A 24584-nucleotide genomic window follows, 5' to 3' on the forward strand; every position below is an offset into this window, starting at 1 on the left:
AGATAGATAGATATACGTAGAGAGAAAGAGCGATTTTCTGACTCGCTGTAATAAATCAGTCTTAGGTTGTCACGCAAGCGGTCTCTAGCCACCCAAAGGATGGAAGACATTAATGTAATTTCCGCCCTCCCCCCTCCCCCCCTAGGAGAAAGGCGCAAGACTTATTAGAATAAACATGTAATGCACTTAAAATAGTCTTATTAGGTTACCTTTGGTGTTGTTTGTTCCCTACGAAACATTAATAAATGATAAAGATACGATGCTTGAAAGAAATGATAAGAGATAAGGACACAACACATACACTGGGACCGCGGTACTGTCTTAAATCGACGCAGACGGTAATCCTTGCGATTGAGCTAATTGGGAAGGCTAATTAAATACGAAGCTGCTTCCATTAATTGATTAGTGATAGAAGTCCCCAACGTTGTTCTGATAAATCCTCTCTCTCTCTCTCTCTCTCTCTCTCTCTCTCTCTCTCTCTCTCTCTCTCTCTCTCTCTCTCTCTCTCTCTCTCTGGTGCTCGGTTTGTGAATGTTTCTGAATGCGATGATGCTAGTTCACGCGAATAATAGCTTTGTTAAAGCTTAGTTATATATAAGGACATTCTGATCTGATAAGTTATAATGTATGTGTTCGACTTCCTAGTATATCCTTTGGAAGCTTGAATTTGAAGTCAGTGGACCCCGTGGGCTTGTTGCATATGAATAGGGTTCATCTTGTTATTTAATAATAATGTTACTTGAGAGCTTTGCGCAAGGACATCATCCCTCAATACTTGTGACCGTATTTCCATGTGCTTATCTAATCTCCACTGCATTTCGCAACATAGACCTTGTTTTTTACGATCGATTCAGTGGTTTTTTTTTTCTTTTACCATTCTGACAGCAACCACAAACTTTACTGTAACAAGGGTAACAGTAGTTACTAACGCTCATCTCAGTCCTCCGAAAGCTAAGAACTGTATTTCTTTACCTTCTGTATTTTGTGCGATGTTTACATTGAGCTTAATATAGCTTCCGACTAACCTGTTTGTTTTATTACGGACTCCCCAAGAGCAATAGCCCGTGTTAGCTTAAACTGAAACAACAGTATGTTTATTTCAATAATACTGACCTTTCTTCGTTTGAAAATAGGTTAAATCGTTAATGATTATTCGGGAGACGAACCCGATTCATATGGATAAAAAAAGTATATCTTAGTTTAAGCAGACCACTGAGCTGATGAAAAGCTCTCCTAGGGCTGGCCCGAAGGATTAGATATTTTGACGTGGCTAGGAACCAATTGGTCACCTAGCAACGGGACATACAGCTTATTGTGGGATCCGAACGACACTATATAGAGAAATAAATTCCTCTGATTCTAAGTTAGCCGGGCCGAGAATCGAACTTCGGACCACCTGATTGGTGGCCGAGCGCGAAAACCACTCGTCCACCAAGGAACTTATTCATATATGTAAAGGGCTTGCAGGGGCCAATGACTTGAAATTCAAGCTTCCAAAGAATATGGTGTTCATTTCAAAAGAAATTACAGAAGGTAATAGGAAATACAAAAAAATATAAATTAACGAATTCAAAAATTGATAAAATGTGAATAGAATAATAAAAGTACAAATAGTGCTGTTTTAGGTAAGTGATGTTTTGCATCTAATTCGCTTTCATTATATGTACTGCCAGATACTAAGGTTGACTACTTTTCGAATTCAGGTCGTGACATCATTTTCTTCGTAGATACGATACACAGCGTCTAGAAAGCTATGACTTCTCTTTGGAACACAGTCATAAAATTAGCTCCCCCTTGCTTGTGTCATAACTCGAATTATGTTCGTGCTATTTTTTTTTATATAATCATAATTCCCTTACGTTTTGCATAAGTAAAGGGATCAGGATGTCAAGCGTTGTATCTCTTACCAACAAGAATGGTTAAGTTGTAATTTGATATTTTTCCATCAGGGTGATAAAGCAAAATATCGTTAGGTCTACATTTTTTTTTCAATAATGGATTATCTTTCAGGTGTTACGTTATTCTCAGGCTAGAGAAGAAATATATCTCATATGATGTAAATATTTAAGCAGGATATTCCACTGGGACGAAAATAGCCTCTGGAAACAAACGCAGAAGAAAATAAGAAGCTCTTCGAAGACGACATTATGCCTTTTCGTCCATATTTGGTCATTATGTTTCTGCTGAGATTAGAAAGACAAAGTCAAATAGAGGCGAGCCTGCGATCGATGAGCGAGATGGTCTTGTGTTAATACAAAAGATTAAGCTCTCTCTCTCTCTCTCTCTCTCTCTCTCTCTCTCTCTCTCTCTCTCTCTCTCTCTCTCTCTCTCTGTACAAACGGTCTCAGCATTCTCTCTTCAGTTTCCATCACTTGTTTAAAAATCTCGTTTTCTATTTTGCCTCATCCTCATCCTCTTCCCAATCTGTATCCTATATCCCCTGTCCTTTTTTCCACAGTTCTCGGTAACCTCTCCTCCTCCTCCTCCTCCTCCTCCTCCTCCTCCTCCTCCTCCTCACATTAGGTCCTAGTGAATTTCCTTCCTCGCAGCATCTTTTATGATTCAGAGATGTTCATCTCGGCCTTAAAAATCTGAAACTTCCCGCTCCTACCATGCATCCATTACCCACCATTTATCGAGACGCAGGCCACTCCCAACCATTTTAAGGATGGAGTCACTCTCCCCTGGAGGTTTGAGCGCGTGTAATATATATATATATATACTATATTATATAATAGCTATATATATATATAGATATATATATTTATATTATATAGATATATATATATATATATATATATATATAGATTATATATATCTATATCATATATATAATATATATATCTATCTATGTATATCATATATATATATAGATATATATATAAACATATCTAATATATATATATATCTATATATATATATATATATATAGATATATATATATATATCCATATATCTATATCTATCTATTATATAATATATATAATATAATATACAAGATAGACAGATAAAGATAGATATAATATATTATATATTCTATAGTATATCCTATAGATAATATATTGTTATATAATAAATATATATAATTATATAAGATATATATATATATATATATACATATATTAGATATATATAGACATATATACACATATATTTATATATAGAATTAAAGATATATATATAGATATATATATCATATATATATATATATATATAATATATATATATATATATATATATATATATATCTATATATATCTATATATATCTTATATATATATATATAATATATATATATATATATATATATATATATAATTGTTTGTACACATATGTCACGAGAGGGTGGTGGAACAATACAATGGTTGATTTGTATGAGCACTCGAGAGTGAATATAAAAGAGAAGAGGTTAGTCACTGAATGGGTGAATCAAGTAGGATAGCGGGTCGTGTGAAAATTGGGAAATTGCTCGAATCGGAAGCCCAGGTGGGGATAGGCGAAGGGATTGATGAACCAACTCTCCTTGAGGGAAGTAAAGTGTGGATGTTTAGTGGCAGTAAAAGGAAAAAATGCCGAAGCTGTTAGAATGAATTGTTTAAATATTAAATGCAGTGTAAAAATTGTTAGGGTATAAATGGTGGAGATAAAGTGGATAAGTGGTGCAGAGGCCAGAATAGGTGAAACGAAGGCGAGGGACGGTTCGGTAATAGGGAAAGGATGGGCGCAGATTGGTTAGTGAAGAGGCTGTATATAGTAATTCATTTTAGAGAGAAAGCGAAGAGAGAGAGACCTAGAAATGGCTGGATAGACGATGTGAAAAAGGGCATAGAAAGGGGGAGTTTGAATGTCAAAGAAGCGTTAGTGTCCTCACAAGATATGGAGGAATATCACTTTCTGCTGGAGGGTCCGACGTGTTGTTGATGAACCTTCTGTACAGGTGTATGAAGCTGCCGGTAAAGTAGAAGCGCCTCAGTGGCGTGGTTGGTATGGTCTATGCCTGCCACCTTGGTGGCCGCGAGTTCGATTCTCGGGGATTCCATTGAGGGGTCAGAGATGTGTATTTCTGGTGACAGAAGTTCACTCTCTTGACGTGGTTCGGAAGTCACGTAAAGCTGTTGGTCCCGTTGCTGAATAACCACTGGTTCCATGCAACGTAAAAACACCATACAAACACACTAACAAACAAGCTGGTAAGGTAGATGTTTTACTGCACTGGAAGCTCATACACTTTTTTTTTGCAATAAAAGTATAAATATGGCAGTGATTGTTCCCTCTGTTTTCGTCTGGAGAGCCCCACCTCCACCCCCCCCCCCCCCCCCAACCACCACCCCACCACCGATCCCGCTTCGTCAGGAGAAACGGTTTAATGCTACAAGCTAATGTTTGTTATATATATATATGTATATTATATATATATATATATATATATATATATATATATATTTATATGTGTGTGTGTATACGTAGATATGTGTGTATGTGGACGTAGTGTGTATATTTAGGTATGCATATAACCAAGACAATGACGAATTGGGTGTACATACAGCGAAAAACAAGCGGTGTTTATGCAACGTGCTCTCTCTCTCTCTCTCTCTCTCTCTCTCTCTCTCTCTCTCTCTCTCTCTCTCCTCTCTCTCTCTCCACCATTTCCAGGTGCAGATATATTCTTTTAAACAATCTTTTTCCTTTAAACTCTCGCTTAACCCGACGACCTTTATTTTTGCAGTTACGGGGAAATTGTGTAGGTCAAAAGGCGTATACATGTTTTGTATAGCGTAGATCATCAACTAAGACTTTTATCGCAGTTATGGCAGCTGAGTCACGTCGGAATCCACACTTCAATGTTTTTCCCTTCTGATATTATTTTTTTTTTTTTACTTTAAATAGAAAAATATCAAGGTAATTGCCTCTATGCTGATAACGTGTGTGAAAATATAAGATATTTTGGTAGTATTTGAAAGCTTCCGTAGATCGTTCTAGGGCTGTAATGTTATTTGTAATTGAACAAATGGATATTTTCGTATAATCGTTCTTTGAATCCGCTGTTCTCTTCAGTTTCTTGAATGTTCGTGTCTTGGTTCAGTGTTTTATTTGCTGTGTTTTGGCTAAAGATGGCCACTGCAAAACTTGAACGGACATTATTCAGAGTGACTTTTAATTATTAAATATTAGCATATTGTTCTCATTACACAGAAACAAACCGGTTTAAATAATGTGCCATTCAGTTATTTATTTCTTTATATTTTTCCTGCATCAAGATATCCTTTCTTTCCAATTACTCTTCATTTTTATCTTATGAATAGTAATAATAATAATAGTAATAATAATAATATAATTCTAATAGCAGTATAATAATAATAATTCTTGCTATCATTTTCTTTCCTTCAACACTTCTGAATATATCATCACTATTTCGCGTAGTTTTTTTATTTATAACTTTTAACTTCCCTGTGTTTTATAAATGAGAGCAGTATTCATGGGAAATGTATTAGTAATAAGCGGTTGTTAGCTGGTGTGTGCATGCAGTAATGAAGAGGATGTCGGAGATTTGTTATCTAAAATGAGACAAGTAATCGTGATGAGAACGACGTAGGTGTGAGAAGTGTAGTCGGGAGATTGACTAGTTCGGTGTTAAAGTTCTCTCATGCGCGGGTGTGCGTGGTGAGTTCCCTTGGCTGTTCAATTTAATCGTAGGTCGAGCGTCGGGAAAGTGATAGATTTAATTTCTTGGAATAAATAGTGTCTCTAAACTAGTTCAAGTTCATTGTTCTTCCTTTTTTTTCTTTTTTTGTAAAAGAAAGCTGTTGTGCCGGCTTTGTCTGTCCGGCCGCACTTTTTCCTGCCTGCACTGCCTCTGTCCGCCCTCAGAGCTTAAAAACTACTGAGGCTAGAGGGCTGCAAATTGGTATGTTGATCATTCGCCCTCCAAACATCAAACATACCAAATTGCAGCCCTATAGCCTCAGTAGTTTTTATTTTATTTAAGGTTAAATTTAGCCATAATCGTGCTGCTAGCAAAAATATAGGACAGGTCACCACCAGGTCGTGGTTCAAGTTTCATGGGCCGCGGCCCATACAGTATTATACGAGCTGGATCTATTTTCGGTGGCCTTGATTATACGCTGTAGCGGCTGTTTAGAAAAGCATTTTATTATTATTATTATTATTATTATTATTATTATTTATTATTATTATTATTATTATTATTATGTAACTTCTCATTTCCTTCTCGGTCTCACTTGTCTTTGATTACATTCGCAGTCACGTTTTCACCCCTTCCTTTCCAATTTTAACTTCCATCTATCCAAACTTCTGCTCTTCTCCTTAGTCTACGAACTCCTAAAACAAATGACACTGAAGAGGCTTATGGTAACAAGTTTGATAGTTGGAAATGCATGGTTTTTGAAGAAGGATATTCACAGTATAATTGAGAAGGACGAAATGATGAAGAAATGAGTTCATTAAGAACTCATTTCCTTATCGTTTTGTCTTTCCTAATTATACTGTGGGTATCCTCCTTCAAAAACCATGCATTTCCAACTATCAAAATTTTGACCATAAGCCTCTTCAGTGTCATTTGTTAAAGGAGTTCTGTTTATCAGTTAAGACTATATTAATGTAGTTGCTAAATCTGGCTCCGATACGGCCTAATAATAATAATAATAATAATAATAATAATAATAATAATAATAATAATAATAATATAATAATAATATAATAATAATAATAAAAACATATATATATATATATATATGTATATATATATATATATATATATATATATATATATATATATATATTAGTTTGTGTGTACTCAGCACGGATGTTTGTTTGTAAGTATTTATGAGTACTGCGTACAACTTCTCATCCTTTTGCTACTGCTTTAATTAAAAGTGTAAGAATAAAAATACGAATATGCTTGCAATCTATAATTCGAGGCGAATAAATATTCCCGCAAAGTCTGGTGCAGACCTTGGGGAGGCGTCATTTTCATATGCTCATTTCCATAAAATGAATAAGACCACCTCTGCCAGATTTGGGAATCTCTCCTCCATATCTGTCTGAAGTAGGTGGCGGCTGAGAGAGAGAAGGGATACAGGGGAAGGACTCCATAGGAGATGGAAAGTCTGCCGTAGGAAGCCGCGAAAGGAAGAAGGGAGTGGCAGGGAATGAGACGAAATAATCCGAGATCAAGATCCGGAACACAATTAATGTTGCGAAAGAGTCGAGAGAGAGAGAGAGAGAGAGAGAGAGAGAGAGAGAGAGAGAGAGAGAGAGATCCATGTATCCGAAATTGGACGCAGATGGGGATCTGTGTTCTCTTGGGAAATTATAATGTACTGATGTTATTATCATAACTCTTCTCTCTCTCTCTCTCTCTCTCTCTCTCTCTCTCTCTCACACGGCACATACATTTCCTACCAATTCAGTGACGCATTTTCGTTCAGTGTGCACGCCAGGACGTATTCTATTTTTTTTTATTATTATTATTCTTGATGATAATTTTTGTCGGTGATTGAAAATGCCGTAAAGTATTTTTCTACTTTGAACATTTTCATCATAGTACTGCTTTATGCAGAAACAAGAAGAATAGTATTAACACATTTCAAGAGTGGAATATTTTATACTCTATACTAAAGTGTCTATGTTTAAGCTAAGATAGAAGTATTACTGCTGACAGTATAATACGACTGCCCGAATGCTTTCCAGACGAAAAATAACTTTACTCAGACCATCTTCAAATGATACGAGTAAACCGTTGTCACCTGTTCAGGAAGTATCATTTCTTTTTTTTTACTTAAAGTTCTTTTATTGCAAAATTGATTTATTAGAAGTAATATAAAATTCGAGAGATGAGTTATAGAAATGCTGAAAGTACTGGTAAAAAAAATTGTTAAAAACATTCGTATTCTCATTTACTTTTTAAATGTTTAAATACTTTTTCAATTTGAATATTTCTTAAATTTTTAAAGTCTCTTAATCCAAGTCTGTTTTCTGTGTCATTTTTTTTTTATCCCATATCTTCCAAGACATCTTGCACGTTTCTGATTTTCTTTGGCAGTGTACCTCGGCTAATTGTGTTTTAAAATTTTCAACGAATCGTGTTTTCTTGCTCCCCCCCATATTATTCCTTGACTTGTCCCGTAGAACTTTCCATAAAGATACAATTGGGTTGACTCAGATGGGGTTTATTAAGGGATATGAATTGTAGACTCCCGGGGTTAATGAATGGAGTACCTTCAAGGCAGCCACTTACACTTCAGAGTTTATATAATTGAATTAAGGTTACTTAGTGAAGGGTCTTCAAAGATCGTATGAATTAATTACTTTAAAGTCTCTCGCAAGTAAATACGATGCTGCTCACGGCCTTAATTTTATTGCAATGATTTTTTGGGAATGCTTCCTTTACTTAAATTTTATTCGGCTTTTTCGTCCTATCTCAAGTTTTCACTTATGCAAAAGCGCCTCAGTGGCGTGGTCGGTTAGGTGTTGGCTTGCCACCTCCGGTGGCCGCAAGTTCGATTATCGGGCATTCCACAGAGGGGGTCATTCCCCTGAGGGGTCAGAGATGTGTATTTCTGGTGATAGAAGTTCGCTCTCGACGTGGTTCGGAAGTCTCGTAAAGCCGTTGGTCCCGTGGCTGAATAACCACTGGTTCCTTGCAACGTAAAACACCATACAAACAAACAAACATTCATGCAAAAGGATTTAATCTCAGCTAATAGATATTTACTAACGTATGGAAGGGTACATAATTACGTGTTCCCAGATAATTCTATGATAATATATTTTTTTTTCTTTTTTCTTTTTACAAAATGGAACGTAAGGGACTGCTGCTAACCATGTTTTTGAGAAGCAATAGAACATGGTGAGGTGACCAATAAGAGACATTGTTTTTTTATATCCCTATATGACTATTTCTCCACCGGATAAGAATTCTGGATTTTGCTGTAATAATTTTCTTTACTGTACTAACATATTATTTTAGTACACAGCCAGTATGGCCCAGGAAATATCCAAAAGTTAATGGCTGAAACAATTTTTTTACTTAAGAATAGATAAAGGGCAGCATTTTTTGAGTAATCCTTCAAAACTTTCAGCCTTAATTATAAATAGTGTAGGAGATTGCAGAAATATCACATGAAATTTATAGATACCATATATATATATATATATATATATATATATATATATATATATATATATATATATATATATATGTGTGTGTGTGTGTGTAGGTGTGTGGGTAGGTTAAATTGATACAATAAAAATCATTAGCCTACCTGCAGCATGGAGAAATGGGCTTATATATATATATATATATATATATATATATATATATATATATATATATATATATATATATATATATATATATAGTATATATATATATATATATATATATATAGTATATATATATATATATATATATATATATATATATATATATATATATAAATATGTAGTATATATACGTATATAGATATATAATATATATATATATATATATATATATATATATATATATATACGTATATATGCACGCTATAATTTCATTACCAATTAAATGTTGTGTTTCAGCAAGAGCCTGCAGTCAATTAAGGTAGTTGTATTGTTACGTCGTTCGTAATGAACCTACGGGGGGTTCGCGCTAAGATTAATGTACTTCCTCGATGCCAACGTTGAGAGAGAGAGAGAGAGAGAGAGAGAGAGAGAGAGAGAGAGAGAGAGAGAGAGAGAGAGAGAGAGAGAGAGAGAGAGGATGGATGAGGCAATAAACTATTTGGAGTTTTGTGAGTTGAGTGTTCGGAAGAAAGAACAAAGGCAATAAAATGGTAAACTGCTCAGGAAAGAAGAGCATTGGCATGATACAAAGAAAATTTCCCCCAAATGCCGTCTTTCTTGTTTCATTCTCTCGTTCTTTTGACGTTCAGGACTTATTGTAGAATAGAGTAGAATAATGCAACTCAGGCCAAACGCCAAGCGCTGGAACCTATGTGGCCATTCAGCGATTGACGGCAAAAAGTTTTGAAAGGTGTAGCTACCAGCAGGAAAATCTCGTAGTTGCGCTTTAATTCAATAATGTTGGGCGAGATTGGAAAGTAAGATGGAAGAAAGAGAGTTTGAACGGAGGTACAGTAAAAGGAATGAAAGGGGGTTGCAGCTAGGAGGACGCTTCAAAGGTACATTGAACGGCACTGCCCACCTTATGGGGAGGGCTGGTACTACAAGACCCCTTCTACATCACTCTTGTGATTTAGCACGTCGATTCAGTCATCATTAGACCTTACAAATCAAATACTTGTGGATATTCCATTAGGTAAACAACTGCCGTTTATCAATTTAATGGCAGTTGAATACGGGAGTGAGATATGTTTGTTTATTGCATTACTGAGCGTTTAACCGTCATTTCTTTTACTTTAGCGCAGCTTATAGAACCCATTACCAAGAGAAAGTGTAATTAATGGTAATATGATCTCCTGCTTTTGATAATATATTACTTTTGTTTTTTATTATGTATTTTTTATTCCTCCATATCAAACTGTCTACCTTAGAAAAAGCTAATTATTTAGAGAATAAGTATGTTCGATATGAAGTTTACACATATACCTCAGCGCCGGCTACAAACATTTTCCCACAGGTAGCCTAATTTCACTTAACCTCATCTTGGCCATTCAGGGAATTGCATTTGTTCCCCAATTCTCGTTTAGGGCAGAATACGATTTCAGTCCCTCTTCGCGCTCTGATTCATACCTATGGATTACCGTGTTGATCCACATGAATAAGGTTTGTCTTTTTTTCTTGACAGCTTCAGGGGTATTCAGTGGTGTAGCAACGGGGGAGGGCGGAGTGGCTGGCTGGGAAAATGGAACCCTTTCAGTCAGCCGAGCTGAAAGAAGGCACGAAGGCCGTTACCTCTGCGAGGCCAACAACAACGTTGGCGCGGGCCTTTCGAAAGTTGTGACTCTCAGCGTAAATGGTAAGATTTCGTCATTCTCAAAATGAAACCCTGAATTGCATATTGACGTTTAGGAACGATTCGTTCTTATTAGAAGAGCAGTACTGTAACTTAATGAAAATTATCTTTTCTTACACATAGGAGAACCTAAAATGAGACGTCTAGTAAAGCTTTTCACTTGTACGCTTGCCAAACGCAGTACTTCCAAAATTTTTATCGTTTACTTTTTTTCATCTACTAAGTAGCATTTTATAACATTTATTCATTGCGACGTTTCTTAAGTGAATAATCTTTCATTTCCTAAGAACCTCCATGGTTTGGAGTGCGAAGCCAAAGACAGCAAGTGGTAGTAGGAGCAACAGCCACTTTAGCTTGCGAAGCCCATGGTGACACACCGCTTAACCTTGCTTGGACTAGGGATTCTACTCCTCTCCCTGCCCTGCCAAGGTAATGGAACTTGCTTTATAAGTATCGTAAGATTTTGTGTAAATCGAATCTAGGCCTAGTTTACTAAGAACTGACTTACCCTGCAAAGCACTGCAAAAGAGTTAGAAGTCTTTACAATTCCTGTGTGATCGTGAAGAAGTGTTACTTCTTGTCCAGCACAGATTTACATCTTACTGAATTTTGACGACTTACTCATTTTCAGTTGTTTCTAAAAGTTTTGTGCCAGTGAAAGAAATAATTTAGGATGGGAAAATGTTCTAGGTTTAGAATTTGAACATAAGTACTTGAAATGTTGAGTTGTACAGATGAATTAAGGAGCAGGCAAGGGTATTAGCCAGTATCCTTTATTTCATTACTCTGTTTCATTTGTACAATTTTCCCTCAAGAGTGAAGATATCCTTATTTTGCAGTAACTCTTCATGATGCTTATTTTGTACACCAATTCAACTCCGATTCCCTTTCTCACTTTTATTGTTTTATTATGCCAAGGTAAGTGTCTGTGTAAATATGACAGCTGAGGCCTTGTACTACATTAGCAGTGAAAGATGCCCTTCAGACTTCGAAACTCGTGTACAGATAGTTGAAAAAGCAATGAATCATGAATGATATGGCAGTAAAATGTATACAAAAAATTGAAAGCTTATGCCATTATGGCCGTTGATTACTAAATATAAGCTCAGAAAAGTTAAGTTTAAAGTGTTAATTTTAGTCTTGTCACGTGTGACTGAATCGAAAGTGTATAGAGTGGCATAGATCCAAAATTTAAACCACAAAATAGACAAATTTGAAACAAAACAAAAGTTGTAAAATAGACTTTATCTATACATTATAATGTCTTAAATCTTCCTGTGATAAACTTGTTTAAATCAAAATTATTATGAGAAATATAGTCATTTTTTTATTAAAACAAATATCAGTAATTGATGTTTAAAAAAAAACCTAGTATTTCTTTACCTAGCAGGATGTTATAGTTTACGTTCCCAAGGAGCAGAAACAGGTAATGTTTCACTAGTCAAAGTTGGCAGTCAACGTTACCTTCGCGTGATTCTTTGTTTGATTTCATGTAACGTATGTAGTTTATAATCTCATTTTTTTTATTGGGAGTATTCTTACACTAGTACAGTAATGTGAACAGATCTAAAATCACTTATGTTTCCTTGACCATTTGTGTAATGGGACTATCATGACCTAACCTAACAAAAAGTAATAAGCCTTAAACATTTAGTAGCTGACACCACTGCAACATGTAGCCGAAATGCCGCCAACCCATTTCTGTTTAATCAGAATCATTACTGAAACAAGGGTTAAATTTACTACAGTGAAACTTGCTAACGGAACCGACCTCAAATATATTGCAACGTGCCACACATAGCATGACATTAATTTAGATAAATGACGCAAATAAATTTTTTATTTGCATTTTGTGTATTTTCATTTGTATTGAACACAGGGTAGCTATCATAAAAATTATCACTGGTATATTGGGAAATGACATCGAAATTTTGTATTCTAAAAACCTTTTAGTTTAGGTGTTTTTTTATGCATGGATAAAAAAGATTTTACTCCCATGATCATTATTTCAGGTATGAAGTTTCTGAAAGGGAAGTTGACACAGGACGTGTATCTGAATTAGTACTCCACACAACACATGTTGGAGATTCAGGAACATATGTTTGCACTGCTACCAATGCACATGGATCACTCACGGCAGATTTTCATCTCCTAGTTCAAGGTTTGTGGACTCATTTGTTTGAGATTTGAGTATAATACTAGCCAGTGTTCCTTATTCAACACAAAACTTTTAAATGTTATGTCTTCTCAAGGTCCAGTTTGTGGATATAGGTAACACAACACTGTCACAGTAGAAACATTAAAATTCTAAAATTTGACTCCACAGATGATGAAATTGCATGTTTATTAGATTAGTAACTACTGTAAAGTAGTACTATACTGTACTGTAAAACAGTAATAATGTTCAGAATTAAGTTTCCTCATGTTTTTACCCAGAAAAGACTCACTAACCCATTCTTCTACAGATGTACCAGGTCCTCCATCAGGCGTTGGGGTTTCAGAAGAGAGTTCCCGCTATTTAACCTTGACTTGGACTCCTCCTGAGGATTCAAATGCTCCCATATCCGCCTATTTGGTCACCTTCACTTCTCAGGATACTCATCAGACATCAAGTTAGATATTTTGCTTTCAGCAACGTTTTGTAGTATTTTATCTGTCAACTTTTTATTTTCATTTTGTACCTCATGTCTTTGTTGTTCTCATTTTTACTCATGAGCATTGAACTTTTTGGCAAGCTTCTTGGGCCATTAGTTTTTACTTATTTCATTTTCAGTGTCACACGATATTCCGTGATTAAAGTACTACGTACTTAAAGCTTGCCTTTTAACAAGAAAATTTATCAAGGTTTCTGCTCCTGGGTGTGGGTTGACAAGATTCATCCTCGTGGTATCTAATTACGAATCATGATCATTCAATTTTTGCAGTTTTTTCAGTATTGGATCGAAGATAAAATTGGATAAATAAACAGCTTGCAGCTTTGGAATAGTATTAATAAGATGTTCTACTTGCATGTTTTTACATGTTAATTTGAATTCATATCAACTTTGCTTTTTTCTCATGAAGGCCCCTTTTTTTTTAATTGGGGGGAGGGAATTATTCGCTAATCAAATCTCTTTCTGCAAGAACAAATAATAATAATGATGATAATACAGTAATAACAGTTTGAATTCTTCTGTTTACATTACTGTGTTTTTTTATGTAGGCTCGTTAAGGGATTAATCTTTTATCACTTGTTCCAGGTTTAATTGCTTGTTGTACTCACCATTATATTTACTTATTCAGTGGGGTGCTTCTTGTCTGCTTTGATAGTGTTCATTTCAAGTTCAGGTGGCCATATACTCGAAAGATTCGTTGTAACATATTGTATTCATTTTCATTTTTGCAAGGAAGTGCATAGAAAACTTTTTTTTTCTTGAAGGAGATTAACAATAGAATTCCCAATTTTAACAAGGATGCTTAAGATGAAAGATTTGCATTACATGAACACCATTGTTGGAAGAACTCCAAAGCATATTGTGCAATTGTTCAGAAAGCTTTATCTTTCAGAGCTGTCTCAAAGTTAAGATTGCTGTCATCCATTAGAATACTAGTACCATTATGTTGAAATACTTTGTTGTTAATGGGATATGCATGGCAAGGTGAACCTATCTACACACAAATACATCAAGTACTATATTCTTCTAGACTAACTTCCTATGTATAGTAAATATAGATCCTTTGCCCTTCATTGGAGAATCAGCATTGCATAGTTCTTCCATAATTCAAGTCGGTTTTACTGATAATCCTTTATTTCATTATTTAAATTCGTAATATATCTCCCTTTTGTTAACTTCATCAGACGGCTTGTTTGTTGGTCCACGGGAGGTCACGGTGGAAGGTGATCAAAGGAAAGTTAGAATTGATGGTCTTTTGCCAGCCACCACTTACATCTTCACTGTTGTAGCAGAAAATCGAGTTGGCCGTAGCCAGCCATCTTCACCATTGAGAATAACTACGCAAGAGGAGGCACCATCAGGTCATCCTCAAAATGTCAGGGTAAGAACAGTTTCACTTTCATTACTGTATAACAGTAAATTTAATTAATTATTTTCCATCAAGTTGAGTGATATCTGTTGGTTTTCTTATCTACTTGTGATGGCATCTGAAACATTGCTATTTTTTGTTTGATTACTCAGGTTGTTGCTGTATCCTCAACTGCCCTTCAAGTAACCTGGGAGCCACCTTTTGATAATCTTACCCATGGAACTGTCTTAGGGTATTATCTAGGCTTTAAAGATGACAGGTAAGAAACGAGTATGCTCGAGTTCTGAAATACATGTAAAATAATTAGTGTACTGTTTCATGTGTAAAAAGCACATGTGAGAGATGATGTCTGCAAAACTTTTTCTTGTACTTTACAGTGACAAATTATGCTTGAATATTTACATTAATATCACATGGAAATTTATTATTTTATTATTATTGCCCATACAAGTAAACTTTAAAAATAAAAGTATTTTTTTATGAGCAGTCTGTTAAATTTAAGTAAAAGTTATAGTCAGGCAGAGGTATCAAGTCAGGAATGGTGAAGGGTATGTATAAGGCCAGTTGTGAATGTTGACAGTTCCCATTATTCTTGTCCTATGTTGTTTTTGCCTTCCCTAAATAATTTTTCTATTTGAAAGATTTGGCAGTTTGCAGTCTCAAAATAATAAGCAGACTTAGAAAATAATGTAATCAAATGTTTGATTGCATTATTCTTGATAACAGAAGGATAAGTTTGATTAGATATGCTTGAGGGATATAGAAGAATAAAGTCTGAAATTGTTGCTATTAAATTTCTGCAATGCATTTTTTTAGCATAGTGTGCTCAACTGAAAAATCTGTTGGATGGGTGTGAGGAATTATAGAATAAATCTTGTTTATTTTCACAAAACTGTAATTTTATGGAGTATTGATAAAAGTTTTTTAAAATGATCATTGGCAGGATTATAAATGTTTTAAAAGAAAGGATCCCTGATACCTGTGGCCTGTGTTGACGAGAGAGACATAAGAGATTGGTTTGTCTTTAGTCCATAGAGCAGCATAGTTATTAGTTATTAGTCAAAATTTCATCTTTGATTTATTAATTGAAGATTGTAGCTTCATTATGTCTTACAGTGAAAGTGAAGGTGGTGCATACAACTTCACAACTGTAGGAGTTGATGGTGCAGGTGCTACTACAGCAACACTCGCAGGATTGCGTCCCCATGCTCATTATTCAGTGGTTCTTCAAGCATTTAATTCTAGAGGTGCTGGACCAACTTCACCTCCAGCTATTGCCACAACTCTTGAGGACAGTAAGTGTACTTTTTTTCTAGGACTATGAAAGAATTTGGTAAACATTATTTGATTACTAATTAGTATTGATTTGCTTCCCCTCCAATGAGGACAGTACTTAAGACATATTTTTTTTCATTTTACAGAGCCAAGTGCGCCTCCAGGTCATGTTACATGTGAAGCTGTGACAGCAAGAAGTTTAGTGATTACCTGGAAACCGCCACCATCACGTCATATTAATGGTGTCATCACAAATTATCGAGTCACCTACTCTGTTTCCAGTAGTCATGGTAAGGCATGGCTATGAAATGCATCATAAATGTTTTAAACCCTTTGTTTTCCTTTTTCTATGTTAGAGACTAATTCTGAGCTTGGGTAATTTTTACCTCTTTTGATAGTTGCTACATATAATAAAAGGAAAGAGCAAACTGAGAAACATTTTAGTGATCTGTTGTAGTGAGAGCATGAGGTTGAAAATTATATGATAAATTCACTTGCTATTTCCTGTTTCAGCTGGAGGTAGAAGTGGGAGTATGGTTTCTGAAGGACTTCGGGCAACATTAACAACACTCCTGCCCTGGACAAATTACAGTGTGACCGTTGCTGCCTCCACCAGAGCAGGAGAGGGCGTTTCATCCCTCCCTCTCATTTGTACTACCAACCAGGATGGTAGGTATTTTGCTTATTCATCATGTTAGAAAGCAGAAATAGTCATTCTTTTTTTTACTATGTACAATCTTTCAACTGTAATTTAATGGTATATTCATACTTTAAAGGAGTTGAATGTTTATTTAAATGCACAGAATTCAAATTCATTGTGTTATACATAATACCAGTGCCTTAAAAAAGGGATTTTGATGGTATCATAGCAATATTTTACTAGAAATAGTGCTAAAGAGGACACATTTCACGGAGCGACACGGCTGAGCCCAGAAAAAAAAATTTTCCTTGCTGAATTTTAGTGTAATTTCAACTTTCAGACACACAGATACAGTATTTTAGAAGCTCAAAGAAATATCTTTTGAATGAAGACTGAGCCATTTGTCAGTTTGTGAATACAGTAATTATGATTTAAATGGTCAATATGAAATTTCATTATTCTTATGGTGTTGCCCATGGTAGAGAATTATTTAAATTCATTCGGTTTTTATACCCTGATAATGAAGCTCTTGGCAGCATATTTAAGAATACAACTTCCTTTTTGCTTAGTTGTTGCAATAATGGCAAAGAAGGGATTATTATACTGCATAATTAATGTAGATTGCAGATGTATTTAAGAATACATGTCATACATCATTCTCCTCAAAAGCAACAAACTTTGAATATGTTCATTAACAATAGAAGTTTAATTACAGAGCAGTTTTTTTAGTTTTGTTGCTCACACTTTCTCAGTGCCAGAAGCTCCAGCCAGAGTCAAAGCAGTGGTGTCAGGTCCAAGAGCTGCTGTGGTTGCATTGGTCACCTCCAGTTAATCCTCATGGACGAATAACTCGCTATTCAGTTCATTGGTCTTCAGCAGGTGGCAGAGGTCCTCCACACACCCGCCATGTTGGAGCACATTTTACTCATCTAACTTTACATGATCTTCCACACACAACACATCAGGTGACACTGCTTTTCCTGTAATGAAGCTGTATTATGTATCATTAAGGGTTTACTTTAAAGTAATTATGTCTTGTACACTGTGGCACATTTGTATTATTTACCTGGTAATATTCAGAATATTTTTTGTTCAAATTCAGTACATAATATATAAAAGGAAACAAAGAAATGATTTTCTTTAAATTTTCATGTAAGGCATTTCTAAACAGGTTTGGGTAACAGCTTCAACAAGAGTAGGAGAAGGACCTTCAAGTAGTGTAGCTACAGTGAAACCTTCACATACAGGTATGTTTAAAAATTATTATCGCTACTTGAGAAGACATTCTGATAACCTAACTGTACTTTTAGGAAATTTTATGCTTTTAGGTACATAGTTGAAATCTCTTGCAACTACATATAACATACCCTACTTATGTATCAATTTTTCAACTACAACATGCTCTGTTTATGTTGCAATACATAATATAAAATTTTTATTGAACATTCAGGACATTTTCTCTAAGATGACAAAACGAAATGATCAATCAGTATCAAAGAGTTTCATTTCCCTAAAATGAGAAATTTAGAAACCTACCGTCTTATTTTGTATACATATATGTATTTGCTATGGCTGTAGGTGATCTGGTATAGAAAGATTATTCAAGGAGTGCTTGCTCCACACCTGCTTGTGGGCGTATAACTAATGTGCATTATCTCCTTCATGGAGTTCCACTCTTATCAAAAACTATATCTGTCATAACACATTACTACCACCTTATGTTCAGTACACGTATTTTCATAATTCCCATCTAATCCTTGTCGTAACAAATGCCTTCTACTGTTGATTCATAAATATCTGTACTGCACATTTACTGTACACTGGCTCTTCTTTTTAGCAAGTTATCTTTTCATTGCTAGAGTTCAGTTTCTTTTATATAGGTTTTAGACTTGAAATGCAGCTACATATTGACATTAAATTTCAGATGAGACTGAATTTTTCTTGGAGTCCTGGTCAGATTTTATCCTCATTACTATACTGAAACCCAGATTAAGGTTATTAATTTGCCTCAGCATCTTGTTCAGGTTGAAGAAAATATATATTACCCATGTTGCTTTTTTTAATTAAATAATCAGAACTTATGATGGAACTGTTGTGAAAGCTGTTTATGACCTCACATATTGAGTTTACAATACTACATGCCAAATAGTTATTGTCAAGTCAAAATATTTTATGCTCTGCAATTTCTTAATGCTTTTCTATACAGTGTGTGTGTCTTGGTTTTTTATGTAAAATTGTATGTATTTCTTACTTTATATACAGTAACATTGAAATTTTCTTATAGTTGGTGCTGGCATTTGGGCTGTAGGAGGAAATTTAACTGCTGCTTGGAAAGAAGATGTTAGTTTGCCATGTGGGGCTGTAGGTGTACCAGAGCCAACACTTACCTGGACGCACGAAGGTAAACACATTCCACAGTCACACAATAGGTAAGACTATTCAGTTCTGGTATTAGTTGGCATGTCAAACATTTGTGTCATTGTGTGATGTCTGTTAAATGGTACATATATCATTAACATTTTTTTTTCATTTGATTTTTCCATTTTTATTGTAAATGTATTCTAAATAAATATAAATATATTATATAATATATAAATATAATATATATAATATATAAATAATAATATTCTAAATATATATTAATATTATTATATATATATATATATATATATATATATATATATATATATATATATAATATATATAGTATATATATATATATATATATATATATATATATATATATATAGATATATATATATACATATATATATATATATATATCTAAATATATATATATATAATATATATATACATATATATATATATATATATATATATATATATATTATATATATATATATATATATAATATATACATATATAATTCTATTATTATATTATAGATATTATTATATATATATATATATATATATATTAATTAATTATATTTATATATATATAATATTATATATATATATATATATATATATATATTATATTGTTACAATGAAAATAAGATTTACATACATTATGTTGTCTGAAATTTTTTGGAATAAGTGAAGGTATTATACTACTAAAATTAACAGAACTGAAAAAATTAAATGATTACCGATAGGTATAGAAATTTCATTAGAAATGTAGACTAATACTGTACTGCATTTGATTTTGCATAGTATGCATGCAAATTCTTAAAGAGAGGTCTTTTTACAGTTCAACTTGATTGCATGAAAGTATTTCATGCTTTCAGGCAGTGGGCTTTGTATATATCTGAAGATAAGTGTGATTTTTTTGTATTTGTATTCTTTGAAGATAGGCATTCATTGCACTGTATTCAACATTTCAGATTTACAGTGCAGCCAGATGGTACCCTTACTCTTGCTGACATTCAGAGGCGTGACAGTGGTGTTTATATGTGCACTGCAACCAACCATCATGGCTCTGATAAAGTTGCATACAATCTTACAGTATTAGGTTTGTAAATTTTATTATTCTTATGAACTTTCTCAATTATTCTTCCCAATGATGTGTACTAATTACTTTGTGATCTTTTGTTATGTGAATATTTTTTATACTGATAATTTTGATACAGGAATATCTCTCTCTCTCTCTCTCTCTCTCTCTCTCTCTCTCTCTCTCTCTCTCTCTATCTCTCTCTCTCTATCTCTCTCGTTCTCCCTCTCTCTCCCGCCTCGTCTCTCTCCTCTCTCTCTCTCTCTCTCTCTGCTCTCTTGTTAGATGTTATTTAACCACTTTGTATTTCATTGTTCAACAGTGCCACCTTCAGCACCATCACTGCATGTCACCGAGACTACAGCTTCATCAATCAGGGTGCAGTGGAGTGTAGAAGATACAGGTGGTGCACCACTTCAGGGAGCAACACTTCATTACAGGTAGGAACTTACAGAAGCTCCAGGTTGATCCAGAAGTAAGAGCCTGTGCTGGCATAAGGCCAGTTTTAATCTCCAACAGAGACAAATTTGCAAAAGCATTTAATATTACTGCAACAAGGGGTTTCTATAACCTCATGTGACTAAGAAACAGATAAAATAAAATACTACTGCGTACTGTATGTTGTATATTCAATATATACAGTACTATTATTAGTAAACAACACAAACTGGTGGAGTTTCTTATTATTATTATTATTCTTAAGTATCCCACTTTCTCTATTGTGGTAATCCTTCTGCTGCAGGCGCTGGAGGGCGGCATCGATGTCTGGCCGGGGGGTTCCTTGGGAAGCTGTTTGTCTCTGTGTTTGTAGTGTATCTAATCCACTTTTTTTATTTCTCTCCTCTCTTTCTTCTTCTCTTCCAGCTGGCGGAGCACCAATGTCTGCCTGAAGGATGTAGTGTTGTCTTCTCTCGTCGCAGCTGGATCATGGAGCCGTGGACGGGTATAATTAGGAAGGAGGCCCTCTTTGAGGGCAGTAGCATTGAATACAATAGCTGTTTCAACGGCATTTAATTTATATAGAACCTTCTCAATTCTTCTTATGATCTTCTTCTCGTCAGCATGTAGCTGGTATATTAAGTTTCCTAAGGACATGTAAAGATTTTCATTTGTCTTAGGTTTATTCCTTTAACGTGTCGACAGCGCACAGGCAGTCATCTATGAGAGTTTACAGTAAAGTGAATTAAGATACGTTTTACAAGTATTTATAGCATGCAAGGTCGCGTACAATCGGTGGGCGGGTCGATGGGCAGGGATTTTAATTGGTCGTTGGATGGTGACGAAATCTCTCCCTGAGGCGTTCAGATCTCCGTTGTCTGGACGGAGTTATTAGCGTCGGTTGGGTGTTGGTTGGGGTACCCACCTCTTGGGCGGCAAGCTGTGCAGTTGACATATCTTCCGCTCGTTCTCTCCCACTTTCTCTCTCTGCTTCTTCCTCTCTTTCTCTCTCTGCAAGTTCTTCTCTCTCTCTCTCTCTCTTTCTCGTTCGCACCTTCTCACTCTCTTTCTCTCTTTGCCTGTTTGTTCCTCTCTCTCTCTTTCTCTTTTTCTTTCTGCTTGTTCCTCTCTCTCTCTCTCTCTCTCTCTCTCTCTCTCTCTCTCTCTCTCTCTCTCCCCTCGATCTCTCTCCTCTCTCTCGTGGCGGCATACGGAGTCGGTTGGTTTCTTGTGATGGTGGGAAGAAATTCTGTTTCTTTTACCGTGTTGATAGTCGGTTTTTTCTCTAATATGTGTAATGCTTCAAGATAACATAGGCGTTTCCGGTCCGGTGCATGGTCAATAATTTTTATGTTCGTTATAAGCTCAGCTCTTTCTGGTCTCCTGATATGTTTTTCCCTATAGTGAATGAAAATGGCCCCTTCTTGATGGTGGCAGGAGAAACGCTTGGAGAGTCTGGTGGTGGTCATCCCGATATAAGAATGGTGGCATCCATCCACTGAGCATGTGAATTCGTAGATGATACTCCTTCTCTTCAAAGACTTTTCTGGGGGCGCCGGGTTGTTTCTAAGAAGCAGCTGGCTGGTTTTCATGTTTTTGTAATAAATTATGAGGCAAATTTTATCACTTTCTGTAGTGGGGGAGACATTTTCACTGATTTTTTTCCTTATAGCCTTTTCGTCTTCCAAATATTTGTGGTGCATATAATTTTTATAAAATATTTTTATAGCTCCACTTTGGTTGTTAGTTTCGGTCGTTCTTTCCTGGTGCCATTTATTTATGGAGTCCCTCGTTTGGCGTTCGACCATGCGATTTGAAAAGTTATTGTTGATGAGGACTTATGTAGACTTTTCGATCTCCCTGTTGATTTCTCTCCATGTGGAACAGTGTGTAAGGGCGCGGCGGACGAAGGCATCTACCACCGATCTTTTATACCTGTCTGGGCACTCACTAGACCCATTAAGGCATAGACCCGGGTTTGGGGGTTTCTTGTAAACTGTGGTGGTGTACCCCGTAGGGGTCTGCTGTACCCTAACGTCCAGGAAGGGTAGGGCACCGTCAACGCTGCATTCACACGTGAAGTGGAGGACGGAGCATTCTTCGAAAGTCTTTCTTAAAGTTTCAAGGTCCTCTTCTCTGTCAACTTTTATGAAGGTGTCGTCTATGTAGCGGTAGTATTGGGGAGGACAGGGGATCTTATTGAAAACCCTTTCTTCGACGACACTCGTGTAGAAGTTGGCAAATAGAACCCCTAATGGGGATCCCATTGCCACGCCGTCAATCTGGCAATAAAGATGTCCTCTGTGAGTCGTGAATGGTGCCTTCTTGGTGCATATTTCAAGGAGAGCTTTTGGGGCTTCCTCGGGGATGTTCAAAGAAACCAACCGACTCCATATACCGCCACGAGAGAGAGAGGAGAGATCGAGGGGGGAGAGACAGAGAGAGAGAGAGAGAGAGAGAGAGAGGAGAGAAAGAGAGAGAGAGGAACAAGTAGAAAGAGAAAGAGAAAGAGAGAGAGAGGAACAAGCAGAGAGAGAGAGAGGAACAGGCAGAGAGGGAAAGAGAGAGAGTGAGGAGCGAACGAGAAAGAGAGAGAGAGAGAGAGAGAGAAACTTGCAGAGAGAGATCGAGAGAGAGAGGAAGAAGGCAGAGAGAGAAAGCGGGAGAGAACGAGCGGAAGATAATATGTCAACTGCACAGCTTGCCGCCCAAGAGGTGGGTACCCCAACCAACACCCAACCGACGCTAATAACTCCGTCCAGACAACGGAGATCTGAACGCCTCAGGGAGAGATTTCGTCACCATCCAACAACCAATTAAAATCCCTGCCCATCGACCCGCCCACCGATTGTACGCGCCCTTGTATGCTATAAATACTTGTAAAACGTATCTTAATTCACTTTACTGTAAACTCTCATAGATGACTGCCTGTGCGCTGTCGACAAGTTAGAGGAAAAAACCTAAGACAAATGAAAATCTTTACATGTCCTTAGGAAACTTAATACACCAGCTACATGCTGACGAGAAAAAGATAATAAGAAGAATTGAGAAGATTCTATATAAATTAAATGCCGTTGAAACAGCTATTGTATTCAATGCTACTGCCCTCAGAGAAGGCCTTCCTAATTATACCCATCCACGGCTCCATGATCCAGCTGCGACGAGAGAAGACAACACTACATCCTTCAGGAAGACATTGGTGCACCTGCAGCAGAAGGATTACCGCAAGAGAGAAAGTGGGATACTTAAGAAACTTGTGAGGCTTAATGGAGGAAGTCTGAAAATTCCCTGAAAAAAGTATTATTATTATTATTATTATTATTATTATTATTATTATTATTATTATTATTAGGGAAAAACTCTCTATCACGAGAGTATTATAATGTTCTAAAGGGTCCACAATAAAGGGATTTTGACGTAAGGAAAAATCTATTCTGGGCGATTGGTTCGTGTCGCCAGCGAAATATCCTTTAATCCATTATTTCTAAGGTAAATGTACTAACACATACCAGAGAATAAATAAAATAAAGAAAAGGTCAGTACAACTGACTCGCTCACCCTCCAAGAGGGTGTCGGTATGAACACTATGGCGAGTGAGACCACTACCACGAACCACTTGCCAATAGAAATCTCCCACTACAAAATCCCCACAAGAGGGGAGCCGACCCACAGAGTGGGCAGCAACTACTACTACTCCATCCCATGCTGCCGACTGCTGCGCCTCTGGTGGCCATCCTGAAGTTAGCAGACAATCTTGAGCGATGGGATGGGCAGGGC

General features: G+C 35.9%; 1 protein-coding gene across 1 annotated transcript in view; it reads left to right on the top strand.

Moving 5' to 3' along the window:
• Positions 1-24584, top strand: part of LOC135226644 (cell adhesion molecule Dscam2-like) — a 643310-nt gene that overhangs the window by 592129 nt on the left and 26597 nt on the right. Inside the window, 15 exon segments of the mRNA XM_064266357.1 lie at positions 10811-10981; positions 11266-11407; positions 12991-13139; positions 13444-13590; positions 14817-15013; positions 15154-15260; positions 16118-16296; positions 16423-16566; positions 16790-16945; positions 17669-17730; positions 17732-17881; positions 18088-18163; positions 19201-19345; positions 20263-20390; positions 20692-20809. Of these exon segments, the coding sequence (XP_064122427.1) occupies positions 10811-10981; positions 11266-11407; positions 12991-13139; positions 13444-13590; positions 14817-15013; positions 15154-15260; positions 16118-16296; positions 16423-16566; positions 16790-16945; positions 17669-17730; positions 17732-17881; positions 18088-18163; positions 19201-19345; positions 20263-20390; positions 20692-20809 (2071 nt within the window).

This window comes from Macrobrachium nipponense, chromosome 15, assembly GCF_015104395.2.
Source record: "Macrobrachium nipponense isolate FS-2020 chromosome 15, ASM1510439v2, whole genome shotgun sequence".
Classification (NCBI taxonomy): domain Eukaryota; kingdom Metazoa; phylum Arthropoda; class Malacostraca; order Decapoda; family Palaemonidae; genus Macrobrachium; species Macrobrachium nipponense.